This window comes from Mobula birostris, chromosome 19 (genome assembly GCF_030028105.1).
Source record: "Mobula birostris isolate sMobBir1 chromosome 19, sMobBir1.hap1, whole genome shotgun sequence".
Classification (NCBI taxonomy): domain Eukaryota; kingdom Metazoa; phylum Chordata; class Chondrichthyes; order Myliobatiformes; family Myliobatidae; genus Mobula; species Mobula birostris.
This window is the reverse complement of record NC_092388.1, coordinates 69,763,782-69,779,635: the sequence shown is the minus strand read 5'-3', so window position 1 is coordinate 69,779,635 and position 15,854 is coordinate 69,763,782. Positions and strand designations below refer to the sequence as shown.

Below are 15,854 nucleotides of genomic sequence, written 5' to 3'. Positions count from 1 at the left end.
GGACAAGAGACAACGATTGGTTGGTTCTGCTCACTGTTCCACAACATTTACTCGGTTCTGCGCTGAACTGAGGTTTAGGCTATGGCCTGGTCTGGCTGCTGTAGGATCCGTGTCTGAGGTCTTCGTGATGTTTAATCGGCCCTGCACTGAACTGAAGCTGAGGCTGTGGCCTTCTTTGGCCTTCATAATATGGACTCTTTGTTCATAATGCTACTTGCTTACTTCTATTGTATGCACAATTTTTGTTTCTCTCTGCACACTGGCTGTTTGACAGCCTTCTTTTTTATGTGTTCTTCTGGGATTCTTTATTTTGTGGTTCCCTGTAAAAAGACAAACCTCAGGTTGTATAATGTATACATACTTTGAACTTTGAATTTTCATGTGATTGTAACTGGGTGATGGTCATAGAAGCAGCTCTTGGCACTGGTGTGATTGTCTCCCTTTTGAAGTAGGGTGGAAACCTCCCACTGCAGCAGTGTGTGATTGACGATGTTGTTGAACATTTTCTTCAGTTGGTTGGCATAGGTTTTCAGGGCCCTACCAGGTATACCGTCAGGGCCTGACGCTTTGCAACAGTTTACCCTCTTGAATGATGATCTGATGACAGCGTCTGAGACAGAGATCACACAAGTGGCATGCAAAAGTTTGGGCACCCCTGGTCAAAATTTCTGTTGCTGTGAATAGCTAAGCGAGTAAAAGATGAACTGATTTCCAAAAGGCATAAAGTTAAAGATGACACATTTCTTTAATATTTTAAGCACGGTTACTTTTTTATTTCCATCTTTTACAGTTTCAAAATAACAAAAAAGGAAAAGGGCCCGAAGCTAAAGTTTGGGCACCCTGCAAGGTCAGTACTTAATAACACTCCCTTTGGCAAGTATCACAGCTTTAAAATGCTTTTTTTAGCCAGATAAGAGTCTTTCAATTCTTGTTTGGGGGTTTTTCTCACCCATTCTTCCTTGCAAAAGGCTTCTAGTTCTGTGAGATTCTTGGGCTGTCTTGCGAGCACTGCTCTTTTGAGGTCTATCCACAGATTTTCAATGATGTTTCGGTCAGGGGACAGTGAGGGCCATGGCAAAACCTTCAGCTTGTGCCTCTTGAGGTAGTCCATTGTGGATTTCGAGGTGTGTTTAGGATCATTATCCTGTTGTAGAAGCCATCCTCTTTTCACCTTCAAGCAACACATATCAAAGTTGCTGGTCCTGACGAAGGGTCTCAGCCTGAAACGTCAACTGTACCTCTTCCTAGAGATGCTGCCTGGCCTGCTGCGTTCACCAGCAACTTTGATGTGTGTTGCTTGAATTTCCAGCATCTGCAGAATTCCTGTTGTTTACTCTTTTCACCTTCAGCGTTTTTACAGACGGTGTGATGTTTGCTTCCAGAATTTGCTGGTATTTAATTGAATTCATTCTTCCCTCTACCAGTCAAATGTTCCCCGTGCCACTGGCTGCAACACAAGCCCAAAGCATGATCGATCCACCCCCGTGCTTAACAGTTGGAGAGGGGTTCTTTTCATGAAATTCTGCACCCTTTTTTCTCCAAACATACCTTTGCTCATTGCGGCCAAAAAGTTCTATTTTAACTTCATCAGTCCACAGGACTTGTTTCCAAAATACATCAGGCTTGTTTAGATGTTCCTTTGCAAACTTCTGATGCTGAATTTTGTGGTGAGGACACAGGAAAGATTTTCTTCTGAAATATTTGTGCAGGTGTTGCTGCACAGTAGAACAGAGCACCACCACTCCAGAGTCTGCTAAGTCTTCCTGAAGATCTTTTGCAGTCAAACGGGAGTTTTGATTTGCCTTTCTAACAATCCTACGAGCAGTTCTCTCGGAAAGTTTTCATGGTCTTCCAGACCTCAACTTGACCTCCACCGTTCCTGTTAACTGCCATTTCTTAATTACATTACGAACTGAGGAAACGGCTACCTGAAAACACTTTGCTATTTTCTTACAGCCTTCTCCTGCTTTATGGGCATCATTTATTTTAATTTTCAGAGTGCTAGGCAGCTGCTTAGAGGAGCCCATGGCTGTTGATTGTTGGGACAAGGTTTGAGGAGTCAGGGTATCTATAAAGCTTTGAAATTTGCATCACCTGGCCTTTCCTAATGATGATTGTGAACAAGTCATAGCCCTAACAAGCTAATTAAGGTCTGAGACCTTGGTAAAAGTTATCTGAGAGCTCAAATCTCTTGGGGTGCCCAAACTTCTGCATGGTGCTCCTTCCCTTTTCTTTTCACTCTAAAATTGTACAAATCAAAATGAATACACTAATCTTGCTTAAAATGTTGAAAAGAATGTTTCATCTTTAACTTTATGACTTCTGGAGATCAGTTCAACTTCGAAATTTTGACTGGGGTGCTCAAACTTTTGCATGCCACTGTAGTGTTATTCGCCTTTCCAAAACATGCATAAAGACGTTGATCTCATCCAGGAAGGCATCATCACAGGCATTCATGACTTTCTGAATGAGCCTTCCATGGGAGAACTTGTGAGGCACAAACTTCCTCTCACAAAGCCACGTTGACCATCCCTAATCAGACTATACTTCTGCAAATGCTCATAATTCCTGACTCTAAGAACCTTCTCCAATCATTTGCCCACCACACACTGGTCTATACTTCCCAGGATTATCCCTATTACATTTCTTGAACAAAGGAATAAGATTTGTCGAAGTATGCAGGTGTTTCCAACAAGTGGACAGTCATAAGGCTGCAGGACTGGACGGCATCCCAGGGCGAGTACTCAGAGTGTACGTAGCACAAGTGGTAGGTGTGTTTACAGACATTTTTAATCTCTCCCTCTCCCAGTGTAGAGTGCTCTCCTGCTTCAAAACATCCAGCATTGTTCCAGTACCAAAAAAGACCAAGGTACCATGTCTGAATGACTAGTGTCCTGACACACTCACCTCAATAATAAGCAAATGCTTTGAGAAGCTGGTCAAGAACTACATCTGCAGCTTGCTGCCACCCACACTCACCCCACAATTGCCTACCAACACAACCGATCGACAGATGACACAATATTCACAGCTCTACACACTGTCCTTACACATCTGGTGAAAAAGGATGCTTATGTGAGAATGCTGTTCTTGGACTACAGTTCAGCATTCAACACCATAATTCCCTCCAGGCTCGACAAGAAGCTCAGAGACCTCGGCCTTCACCCTGCCTTGTGCATCTGGATCCTGGACTTCCTGTCAGATTGCCAGCAGCTTGTAAGAGTGGGCTTCCTCACCTCTGTCCATCTAACCCAACACAGGAGCCCCTCAGGGCTGTGTCCCAAGCCCCCTCCTTAACTCTCTGTGTATCCATGACTGTGTCACCACCCACAGTTCCAATATGCTAATTAAATTTGCTGACGACACTACATTGATTGGCCTAATCTCAGATAATAACAAGGTGACCTACAGAGAAGAAGTCATCACCCTGACACAGTGGTGTCAAGAAAACAACCTCTTCCTCAATGTGGCAAAAACAAAGGAGCTGGTTGTGGACTACAGGAGGAATGGAGACAGGCTAGCCCCTATTGAAATCAATGCATCTGGGGTTGAAAGGATGAACAGCTTTAAGTTCCTCAGTATAAACATCACTGAGGATCTCATGTGGTCTGTACATACCGGCTGTGTGATGAAAAAGGCACAACAGCGCCTCTTTTACCTCAGACAATTGAAGAAGTTTTGTATGGGTCCCCAAATCCTAAGAATTTTCTATAAGGGCACAATTGAGAGCATCCTGACTGGCTGCATCACTGCCTGGTATAGGAAATGACTTCCCTCAATCACAGGACTCTGCAGAGAGTGGTGCGGACAGCCCAGTGCATCTGTAGATGCGAACTTCCCACTATTCAGGACAGGTGTATAAACAAAGTTGCCTGGATTGGGGAGCATGCCCTATGAGAATAGGTTAAGTGAACTTAGCCTTTTCTTCCTGGAGAGACAGAGGATGAGAGGTGTCCTGATAGAGGCGTATAAGATGGGAGGCATTGATCATGTGGATAGTCAGAGGCTTTTTCCCAGGGTTGAAATGGCTAATATGAGAGAGCACAGTTTTAAGATGCTTGGAATTAGGTAACAGGAGATGTCAGGGGTAAGTTTATTATGCAGAGAGTGGTGAGTGTGTGGAATGGGCAGCCGGCAATGGAGGTGGAGGCGGATTCAATAGGGTCTTTTAAGTGACTCCTGGACAGGTACATGGAGCTTAGAAAACTAGAGGGCTATAGGTAACCTTAGGTAATTTCTAAATTAAGTACATGTTCGGCACAGCATTGTGGGCCGAAGGGCCTGTATTGTGCTGTAGTTTTTCTATTTTTCTGTTTCTAAACCTGGATGACAATGTAGATGGGTTGGGTAGTTAGCTCACAGACAATATAAAGATTGGTGGCATTGTAGAAAGTGTAGAAGATTGCCAAAGGATACAGCAGAATATAGTTCAGCCATAGATATGAATGGAGAAATGGCAGATGGAGTTTAATCTGGTGAGAGGTGAAGCATTGCACTTTGGGAGATCAAACGTAAAGGGACAGTAATGGCCAGATCTTTAACAGTGTTGATGTACAGAGGGATCTTGGGGTTGAAGTTCATAGCTCCATGAGAGTGACTACATAGCTTGGTAGTGTTAATGGGGTGTTTAGCAAGCTAGCCTTTACTAGTCAGGCACTGTGATCCAAAGTTAGGGGCTTATGTTGCAGCTTTATAAAACTCCAGTTAGGCCACATTGCATTCAATTCTGGTTATCCCATTAAAGGAAAGATATCAAGGTTTTGGACAGATGCAGAAGAGGTTGACCGGGATGCTGCCTGGATTAGAGGGCATGTGCTACAAGGAGAGGTTAGACAAATCCAGATTGTTTTCTCTAGCGTAGCAGAGGCTAGAGATCTAATGGAGGCTTATAAAATTATGCAAGACAAACATAGACTTCAGTTCTCCTCTTTCCTCTTTGTACCGTACCCCTGAATACACTACGCTCCAGTCTCTCTGTACCAATCCCAACCTTATCATCAAACCTGCAGGCAAACCTAGAGCTGTTGTAGTGTGGCGGACTGACCTCTGCCTTTCTGAGGACAGGCAGCAACTCTAAGAACACCTTCTCATATCTACTGCGTGAAGATGACCACACTGTCATCTGACACCATCACTGATCTCATCCACTTTGGAGAACTCCCATCGACTACCACATAGATCCCAGCTATGCCTGCCTTTTCATTGGCTACACAGAACAGTCCATGTTCCAAGCCTTCACTGGTAATATTCCCCAATTCTTCCTCCGCTACATTGATAACTCCATTGGTACCGCTTTATACACCCATGCTGAGCTTGTTAATTTAATTAACTTTGCCTCCCACTTCTACTCTGCCGTTAAATTCACTTGGTCCATTTCTAACATCCCCCGCCTCTTTCTTGAACTCTGTGTCTCCATTGCTGGAGACAAACTGTTTGTGGATATCTTTTATAAACTGATTCCCACTGTTACCTTGACCACACCTCTTCCCACCCTGTCTCCAGTAAAGATATTATTCCCTTGCATTGTCTTCACCACATCTGTTCCCAGGATGTGTTTTCCTTTTCCAGGACATTAGAGGTGTCCTCCTTCTTCATAGAACATGGTTTCCTTTCCTCCACCATTGATGCTGTCCTCACCTGCATCTCTTCCACTTCCCAAACATCTGCGCTCACCCCATCTTCCTGCCACCTTAATAGTGATAGAGTTCCTCTTGTCTGTACCTACCACCCCATGAACCTCCACATCCAGCACGTCATCCTCCGCAACTTCCGCCATCTCCAAAGGGATCCTACTACTAAACATATCTTACAACACCCCCTCTCTGCTTTCCACAGGGATTGCTCCCTTCGTGATTCCCTTGCCCATTCGTCCCACCCCACTATTCTTCCTCCCGTCTCTTATCCCTGCAATGGGCAAGTCACCTCCTCCCTCACCTCTATTCAGGGCCCTAAACAGTCCTACCAGGTGAGGCAACACTTCACCTTTGAATGTGCTGGGTCATCTATTGTTTCAGGTGCTCCCGACGTGACCTCCTCTACACTGGTGAGACCCATTGTAAATTGGGGAACTGTGTCCTTGAGCACATCTGCTCCATCCACCAAAAGCGTTACTTCCTTGTGACCGAACATTTAAATTCCGTTTCCCATTCTCATTCCATGACCTTCTCTTGTGCCACGGCGAGACCACCCCCAGGGTGAGGGGAGCAAATCCTTGTATTCCGCTTGGTTAGCCTCCAACCTGATAGCATGAATATCAATCTCTCCTTCTGGTAAAGAATTGAATTGAATTGACTTTATTTCTTACACCTTTCACATACATGAAGAGCAAAAATCTTTGTGTTACGTCTCTGTCTAAATGTGCAATGTGCAATCATAGTAATTTATAATAAATTGAACAGTCACTGTAACATAGCAATATACTCAAATCAGCATGAGTTAATCAGTCTGATGCCCTGGTGGAAGAAGCTGTCCAGGAGCCTGTTGGTCCTGGCTTTTATGCTGCAGTACCATTTCCTGGAAGGTAGCAGCTGGGATAGTTTGTGGTTTGGATGACTTGGGTCCCCAGTGATTTGTTTCTCCAATGAGCTGTTTCCCTCCACCTGCCCTCTTCTTCTATTCCCCACTCTGGTCTCTTCCCTCTTCTCACCTGCCTAACACCTCCCCTTGGGCCCCCTGCTCCTTCCCTTTCTCCTATGGTCCACTATTCTCTCCTGTCAGATTTCTTCCTATCCAGCCCTTTACCTTCCCCCTCCACCTGGCTTCACCTACTACCTTTTAGCTATCCTCCTTCCCCTCTCCCCACCTCCTATTGTGGCATCTTCCCCTTTCCTTTCCAGTCCTGAAGAAGGGTCTCACCCCGAATTGTTGACTGTTTATTCCTTTCCGTTGACACTGCCTGACCTGCTGAGTTCCTCCAGCATTTTATATGTGTTGGTCTGGATTTCCAGTATTTGCAGAATTTCTCATGTTAAAGATGGAGTAACAATTGGTATCTTTTGCCCCAGAGCCGAAATGTGTAATACTAGACAGCATGTATTTAAAGTGAGGGGGAGTAAATTCAAAGGAGATGTGTGGAGCAAGGTTTTTACATCGAGAGTGACTGGGTGACTGAAATAAGCCGCCGGGGTGGTGTGGAGGCAAATGTGATGGAGGCATTCAAGAGGGTTTGCATCTGCACAATAATGGATGGATAAAGGATAAAGGTTGAAAGGGTTAGTTCAGTTAGGCATTAATTACTATTTTAATTAGTTCAGCACAACACCATTGGATGAAGGGCCAGTTCCCTGTGCTGTGCTGTTTTGATGTCCTATCTGTCTCCACCATCACACTCGCAGTGCATTCCAGGCATCCACCCCTCTGAAAGAGGCCCTTCAGCCCCTCGTTCCCATCCTTACTATCAAGTGTCTATTTATGCTAATCCCAGAATTTGGTCCATTATTGAAAGTTAAATGGGGCAGCTGCTTATTTGGGGTAACTCTTAAAGAATAAAACCTAATTGAGAAATTAAACAGGATTCTCTTAGTTTATTTGGGACACTATGCTGCTTAATTGGGACAGGAGAATGTTGCTGAACAGTTTCTAACTAGTGTTAGTGGTGTGAGCAGAATTATCTGCAGCTTAATGTGAAAAAGACTAAGGAGCTGATGGTAGACCTGAGGAGAGCTAAGGTACCGGTGACCCCTGTTTCCATCCAGGGGGTCAGTGTGGATAAGGTGGAGGATTACCAATACCTGGGGATACGAATTGACAATAAACTGGACTGGTCAAAGAACACCGAGGCTGTCTACAAGAAGGGTCGAAGCCGTCTCTATTTCCTGAGGAGACTGAGGTCCTTTAACATCTGCCGGACGATGCTGAGGATGTTCTACGAGTCTGTGGTGGCCAGTGCTATCATGTTTGCTGTTGTGTGCTGGGGCAGCAGGCTGAGGGTAGCAGACACCAACAGAATCAACAAACTTATCCGTAAGGCCAGCGATGTTGTGGGGATGGAACTGGACTCTCTCACTGTGGTGTCTGAAAAGAGGATGCTGTCTAAGTTGCATGCCATCTTGGTCAATGTCTCCAATCCACTACATAATGTACTGGGTGGGCACAGGAGTACATTCAGCCAGAGACTCATTCTTCCGAGATGCAGCACAGAGCGTCATAGGAAGTCATTCCTGCCTGTGGCCATCAAACTGTACAACTTCTCCCTTGGAGGGTCAGACACCCTGAGCCAATAGGCTGGTCCTGGACTTATTTCATAATTTACTGGCATAATTTACACATTACTATCTAACTATTTATAGTACTATTACTATTTATTATTTATGGTGCTACTGTAATGAAAACCAATTTCCCCTGGGATCAATAAAGTATGACTATATGTTGACTTGTGCAGCTGTTAGACACTACACCGTGCTTAGAGCGAACAGATTTTAAAATAGTTTCAGTTACGTGTGTTTGTGTTTAAAAAGCAGTGAGTTTTATTACTGATAGTTGGCGAGAAATAAGCAGTAAGACAATTCAGAACTGTTTGCTCACCTCGGTTTCAAGATTTTAGGCTTGGAGATGCCAGAAACGACTGGGAGTGAAAATAAAACAATTTCACTACTTCAACAAGTTAGAAAGTATGGAGTATTTGAAGGAATTGACAATCACGTTTAACGTTACAATAAGAATGAAGATTTGGAGGATGCTTTGAATGAAGACAGTCTATTATCTGCACAAGGAGCCTGTGCTGATTTTGTTCATTTACAGTCAATCAAAAGATTATGGCAGTGTACGCTAGATGAATTCCTCTGTCAATAACTATTAGGAACTAATACTGTGTTATAGTACAGTAGTAATATCGGTAGTTCTAATTTGTTCCGTATTTCAATTAAATGCATAATTTATTACTCAGGTAAATGGTAGTGTGTCTTTTTTATACCTCTGACAACTTCCATGAAACTTTGGCTAATTGGGGCAGCCGCTTAATTGGGCCACACTGTACCGATTCCAAAGTGTCCCAGTTAACTGGAATCTACAATAATTGTATATAACATATTATGGGAGCAGCTGCCTACATCACCATTTAAGGCAGTCCCAGATATCCTTGGCAGATAAGATAGAATATCTTTTGAGATTCTCTATGTATTACACTATTTTATAAGTATTTTAACCCCCGGTTAAGATTTTTACTGCTATGTTGTAGGTATTTCATTTTAGCAGGTCTGTAAGAGCAGTCTGTTCTGCTTTTGGCATGTTTGGGTTTGAGCTAAAGATAAGAGGTTGTGATGTTCCTGCTTAGGAATGTAGTGTCATCCAATCAGGATGGCGGAACTGGGAGAGGTTCTGGAGGATGCTGGGTGGAGAGGTTTTTGTGACGGACACTACTGTGAGTCAATGTACTAAGGAGAGGTTTTTGTGACAGACACTACTGTGAGTCGAGGTCTTTTTGGCAGGAGCTGGGAGAAGACAGGAAGAAAGATGACTGAGGATGCTGTTCTTATTGCACAAGGTGCTTTGTGCAGATGAATAGCTTCAAGGAAGAAGCACCAATACTCCAATGGGGCAGCCTGTTTGTTTGAGCGACATTTGGAAGGTGGTACGTGCTCTCATGCAGACCGTAGTTGGAGCAGTGGGCTGAGTACACATCCCTGTGGAGTGCCAATGTTGATTGTCTGCAAGGTGGAGATGTTATTTCCAATCCATACAGATTGTGGTCTTCGGCTAGGAAGTTGAGGATACAGTTGCAGAGGGTGACACAGATGCCTGGGTTCTGTAGCTTTTTGATCAGGACTGTAGGAATAATGGTGTGATGATATTAAATGCTGAACTACAGTCAATAAACAGCATCCTGAAATAGGTATTTGCACTGTCCAGGTGATCCAAGGCTGCATGCAGAGCCATTGAGATCAAGTCTGCTGTAGACCTATTGTGGTGGTAGCCAAGACCAACCCCCTGAAGCATTTCATCACTGTAGATGTGAATGCTACTGGCCGATAGTTGTTAAGGCAGCTCACACTTCTCTTCTTCTGCACCAGTCTAATTGTTGCCCTTTTGAAGCAGGTGGGAACTTCCAACTGTAGCAGTGAGAGATTGCAAATGTCTTTGAATATTCCCGCCAGTTGGTTGGCACAGGTTTTCAGAGCCTTACCGGGTAAACATAGAAACATAGAAACATAGAAAATAGGTGCAGGAGTAGGCCATTCGGCCCTTCGAGCCTGCACCGCCATCTATTATGATCATGGCTGATCATCCAACTCAGAACACCGCCCCAGCCTTCCCTCTATACCCCCTGAACCCCGTAGCCACAAGGGCCATATCTAACTCCCTCTTAAATATAGCCAATGAACTGGCCTCAACTGCTTCCTGTGGCAGAGAATTCCACAGATTCACCACTCTCTGTGTGAAGAAGTTTTTCCTAATCTCGGTCCTAAAAGGCTTCCCCTCTATCCTCAAACTGTGACCCCTCGTTCTGGACTTCCCCAACATCGGGAACAATCCTCCTGCATCTAGCCTGTCCAATCCCTTTAGGATCTTATACGTTTCAATCAGATCCCCCCTCAATCTTCTAAATTCCAACGAGTACAAGCCCAGTTCATCCAGTCTTTCTTCATATGAAAGTCCTGCCATCCCAGGAATCAATCTGGTGAACCTTCTCTGTACTCCCTCTATGGCAAGGATGTGTTTCCTCAGATTAGGGGACCAAAACTGCACACAATACTCCAGGTGTGGTCTCACCAAGGCCTTGTACAACTGCAGTAGTACCTCCCTGCTCCTGTACTCAAATCCTCTCGCTATAAATGCCAGCATACCATTCGCCTTTTTCACCGCCTGCTGTACCTGCATGCCCACTTTCAATGACTGGTGTATAATGACACCCAGGTCTCGTTGCACCTCCCCTTTTCCTAATCGGCCACCATTCAGATAATAATCTGTTTTCCTATTTTTGCCACCAAAGTGGATAACTTCACATTTATCCACATTAAATTGCATCTGCCATGAATTTGCCCACTCACCCAACCTATCCAAGTCACCCTGCATCCTCTTAGCATCCTCCTCACAGCTAACACTGCCACCCAGCTTCGTGTCATCCGTAAACTTGGAGATGCTGCATTTAATTCCCTCACCCAAGTCATTAATATATATTGTAAACAACTGGGGTCCCAGCACTGAGCCTTGCGGTACCCCACTAGTCACCGCCTGCCATTCTGAAAAGGTCCCGTTTATTCCCACTCTTTGCTTCCTGTCTGCTAACCAATTCTCCACCCACACCAATACCTTCCCCCAATACCGTGTGCTTTAAGTTTGCACACTAATCTCCTGTGTGGGACCTTGTCAAAAGCCTTCTGAAAATCCAAATATACCACATCCACTGGTTCTCCCCTATCCACTCTACTAGTTACATCCTCAAAAGACCCCGTTGCCTTGCAAGGGTTCACCCTCTTGAAAGACTACCTGATATTGGCCTCTGAGACAGAGGTCACAGGGTCATTGGATGCTGTAGGGATCCTCATAGCTGTGGTTTTATTCTCCCTTTCGAAGCGAGTGTAAAAGGCACTGAGCTCATCTAGTAGTGAAGCTCTGCTGTCATCCATGATGTTGGGTTTGCTCTGAGGGAGAAATGTCCTGCAAGCCCTGCCAGAGTTGATGTGCATCTGATATCGCCTCCAACCTCCCCCGGAATTGGTTCTTGGCTCTTGAAATAGCCGTCTGCAAGTCATACCTGGTTTTCTTATGCAGACCTGGATCACCAGACTTAAATGCCACAGATCTAGCCCTCAGCAGACTATAAATCTCCTGGTTTATCCACGGCTTTTGGTTTGGGAATGTACAGTAGGTTTTCGTAGACACACGCTCATCCACACAGGTTTTAATGAAGTTGGTGACAACCGTGGCATACTCATTCAGGCTCAAAGATGAATCCCTGAATACAGTCCAGTCCAGTCCTGTAAGTGCTCCTGTGCTTCCCTGGTCTATATCTTCTTGGTCCTTACAACTGGTGTTTCAGTCTTCAGTCTCTGCCTATACTCAGGGCGCAGGAGTACAGCCAGGTGATCAGAGTTACCCAACTGTGGGTGTGGGATAGCATGGCAGGCACTGTTGAACTTAGTGTATCATTGGTCCAGTGTGTTACTTCCTCTGGTACTACAAGTGATATGTTGATAATAATTATTATTTAACATCTTTATCAAGCTGGCCTGTTTAAAATCCCCCAAAATGATGGGGCAGGCATCAGGATGTGCTGTTTCATGCCAGCTGATTTTATCACTCAGTTCATCTAGAGGCTGTTTGACATTGGCCTGGGATGGACACTGCTACCAAAAAAATTGATGAAATCTCCCATGGCAGGTAAAATAGGCAGCACTTAATTTCAAGGTGTTCCAGATCTGGTGAGGAATATTGCGACATCACCGACACATTAGTACACGATGAGGAGTTAATCATGAGGCATATATCTCCAACTCTGCTTTTGAGATACTTGACCAACCTATCTTGATGGTGTATTGTGAACCTGTCTATTCGAATCGTTGCACCCAGCACAGAAGGGGTTAACCAACATTCCATAAAACTAAGGTCCCTCTGAGATGATCAATTCTATTTACCAGAGGCTGTACGTTTGCAAGCAAGATAGTTAGTATCGAGAGTCGAAAACCTCATTTTTTTGAATGCACCATCAGACCAGCACGTTGATCCCTCTTTGATCGGCGGCATTTTAAAGGGGCAATGTGCAGGCCACAGTCCAGTCTATTTCTGTCAGTTTTAAGCAGCGATACGGCATTAAAACTTCATCACTGACAGTACACATCATAGATACAGTTATGGTTCTCAGCCGTAGCAGACTAAAGTGAGAACATTTGATGTTTTCCACCGTTTTCAATGAGAGCTGCTGTCCATGATGTTGGCTCTCCAGAAGTGGGAAAATTTGCCTACCATCACAAACAGAGAAAGAATTGCCTCTCTTCAAGATTCTATTGAATCTCTCCCCACTCATCTTAAACCTATGTCTTCTATTTCTTGATTGCTCAATCCTGAGAAAAAGAATGTGCAAATCAACCCCATCTATGCCCCTCATGATTTTATACAGTTCAATAATATCACCTCTCATTCCTGCAAAAAAAGTCCCAACTTGCTCAGCTTCTCTCCATAATTTAGTCTCGAGTCCCAGTGACATCCTTGTAAATGTCCTCTGTACTCTTTCCAGCTTAATGACATCATGCCCATAAAGACACCAACTCTGAATATAGTATTACAAATACAGCCTTACCAATGCTTAGTACAACTGCAACATAATATTTAATCTTCTACACTCAGTTCCCTGACTGATGAAGGCCAGCATGCCAAAAATCTTCTGCACCATGTTTACTCCCAGCTCCCTCTGTTTTGCAATACTCCCCAGAGCCTTACCAGTCACTGTGACAGTTTTACCCTCATTTATCTTCCCAAAATGCATCATCACATAGTCATAGTCATACTTTATTGATCCCAGAGGAAATTGCTTTTCATTACAGTCGCACCATAAATAATTAAATAGTAATAAAACCATAAATAGTTAAACAGTAATATGTAAATTATGGCAGGATAATTATGTAAATTATCACACATCTAAATTAAACTCCATTTGCAATTTCTTGGCCCATTTACCCAACTGATCAGGATCCCTTTGTAAATCCTGATAACCATCTTCACCTGTGTGCTTTTGAAACATAGACCATCTACAACAAGTATCTCAAACCAATATTATAGCTGCAAAGTCTTCCAAATCCACCTGAGTGTATCAGTGTCAGGGTCCTTTCCCAGGCCAATATTCCCAGAAATTAGGCTCAAATCTGATGGGCATGTAATATCCTCCACATGTCTGGTTTCAAACTCCCAAACAGGTGGTCTTTTCTGTGCATTATCACAGCAAGATCAGATGTAAAGAGAGAATGATTTAAGCATGTTCTCAAAATCTCCTTGAAAATCTACACCAACCCTGGAAAGCCCTGGTTTATTATCAAAATACAGAAGCCACTTTCAGAATGATGGCCTGTACTTCATTATTCATTGGAAGTACATAGTTGCTTGATGTTAATGTTTGAAGAGTACAATATCTCATAAGCTAACACCCCGTTCAACCAATCAAGTGCCTTCTGCTTTACCTGTGGCAGAGTCTGCAGGTTCCACATTGCCCTCATCAGGCACCTGAGAACCCGCAGAACTAGAGTGGAAGAAGGTTAACTCCTGAGCCTGTACCTAAGTAGAGGAAGGTTGGCCATGATCACTCACATGAAAAGGAAATAAAATACCAAAATTGAGAAAAATATTAGCTAAGCCTAAGAACAGGAAACTAGAAATTCAAACAGGAATGACTACATCATCTTACCTGCAAAGCAAAGCGGACAATACCGGATACGTGCTTTAACATCATGTGTAGTGTACCAATTAGGGATAACAACACACTGCTTGTAGTGTGCACATTTCGTTTATCATCCGTCGCTAGGTAGAGGGCTGTGACTTCAATTATTAAGTTGTGGATATGATCAACAAGACCTGCAGGAAGGGGAAAAAACAGCAATTAGCTGTGATATTTCAATACAGACCCATCGGCACTGATCTTTTCACACATACTACAAAGCATAATAGAGCTGATAGTTGTGTACATTAGAATTAACCGTAATGTTAACTATGCCCTGGTGCTCTGCTCTGTGCCACACTATCACCTCCACTCCTATGGCTGTTCTTGAGGATTACAATTAAATTGATATGACACACTTTGAAGTATTACTGAATCAACAAACTTCTGTAGGGGTTAACCTGAAACATCAACAGTTCCTTTGCCCCCCACCCCACAGATGCTGCTCAACTGCCTCAGGAAGGTGGCGTCCATCAATAAGGATCCCCACCACCCAGGCCATGCCCTCTTCTCACTGTTACCATCAGGAAGGAGGTTCAGGAGCCTGAAGGCACGCACTCGGCGATTCAGGAACAGCTTCCTCCCCTCTGCCATCTGATTCCTAAATGGACATTGAGCCCTTGGACACTACCTCACTACTTTTATTACTATATTATCTTAACTGTTTCATAAACATATATATACTTAATGTAGCTCAGTTGTTTTCCCTATATTTATTTATCATGTATTTCATTGTATTGCTGCTGTAATTTCACGACATATGCCAGTGATATTAAATCCGATTCTGATTCCTCCAGCAGACTGCGTGTTGCTCAATTCCTGCATTTGCAGCATCTTCTGTCACCAAAGAACTACTGGAGTTTGCTTTTGAGGATCTGATATATATATGAGAGTGTGGAATGAGCTGCCAGCGCAAAAGGTGCATGTGAGCTCAATTTAAACGTTTAGGAGAAGTTTGGATAGTAGAGGTATGGAGGGCTATGGTCCTAGTGCAGGTCAATGGGAGTAGGCAGTTTAAATGGTTTGGCATGGATTAGATGGGCTGAAGGGCTTGTTTCTGTACTGTACTTTTCAATGACTCTGACTATTATCAAAGCTTATTTCTAAAGCTATGCTTTCTCATACGTTGGGTTTGAAAAAAAAGATTACACCTCCTCCCCAAAAAACTACTGTAGGTAGAATCATATGCTTAGACCAATCCTTGAAGCACAGACACATCAAGTTCAAGTTCAATTTCCAACTCAATTTATTGTCATTGAACTGTACACATGCATACTGCCAAAACAAACCGATCCTCTGGACTAGGGTGCACAACACAGTACACAAAACTCACACACACAACACATAAAATAGTATTCTTTATAAAGTAATATCCTCCTGCAAGACCATCCACAGGGGCACCATTGACAGCACCCTGACTGACTGTATCACTGCACCAGCCTTGATCATTGGGCACTGCAGAGACTGGTATGGACAGCCCAGTGCATCTGTG

At 43.8% G+C, this 15,854-nt stretch overlaps 1 protein-coding gene across 7 annotated transcripts in view; it reads right to left on the bottom strand.

Moving 5' to 3' along the window:
- Positions 1 to 15,854, bottom strand: part of ulk4 (unc-51 like kinase 4) — a 702,256-nt gene that overhangs the window by 97,590 nt on the left and 588,812 nt on the right. For all 7 annotated transcript variants that reach the window (XM_072283788.1, XM_072283790.1, XM_072283793.1 and 4 more), the window contains one exon: positions 14,333 to 14,499. In XM_072283788.1, coding sequence (XP_072139889.1) covers positions 14,333 to 14,499 — 167 coding nt within the window. The remainder of the gene's footprint in view (positions 1 to 14,332; positions 14,500 to 15,854) is intronic.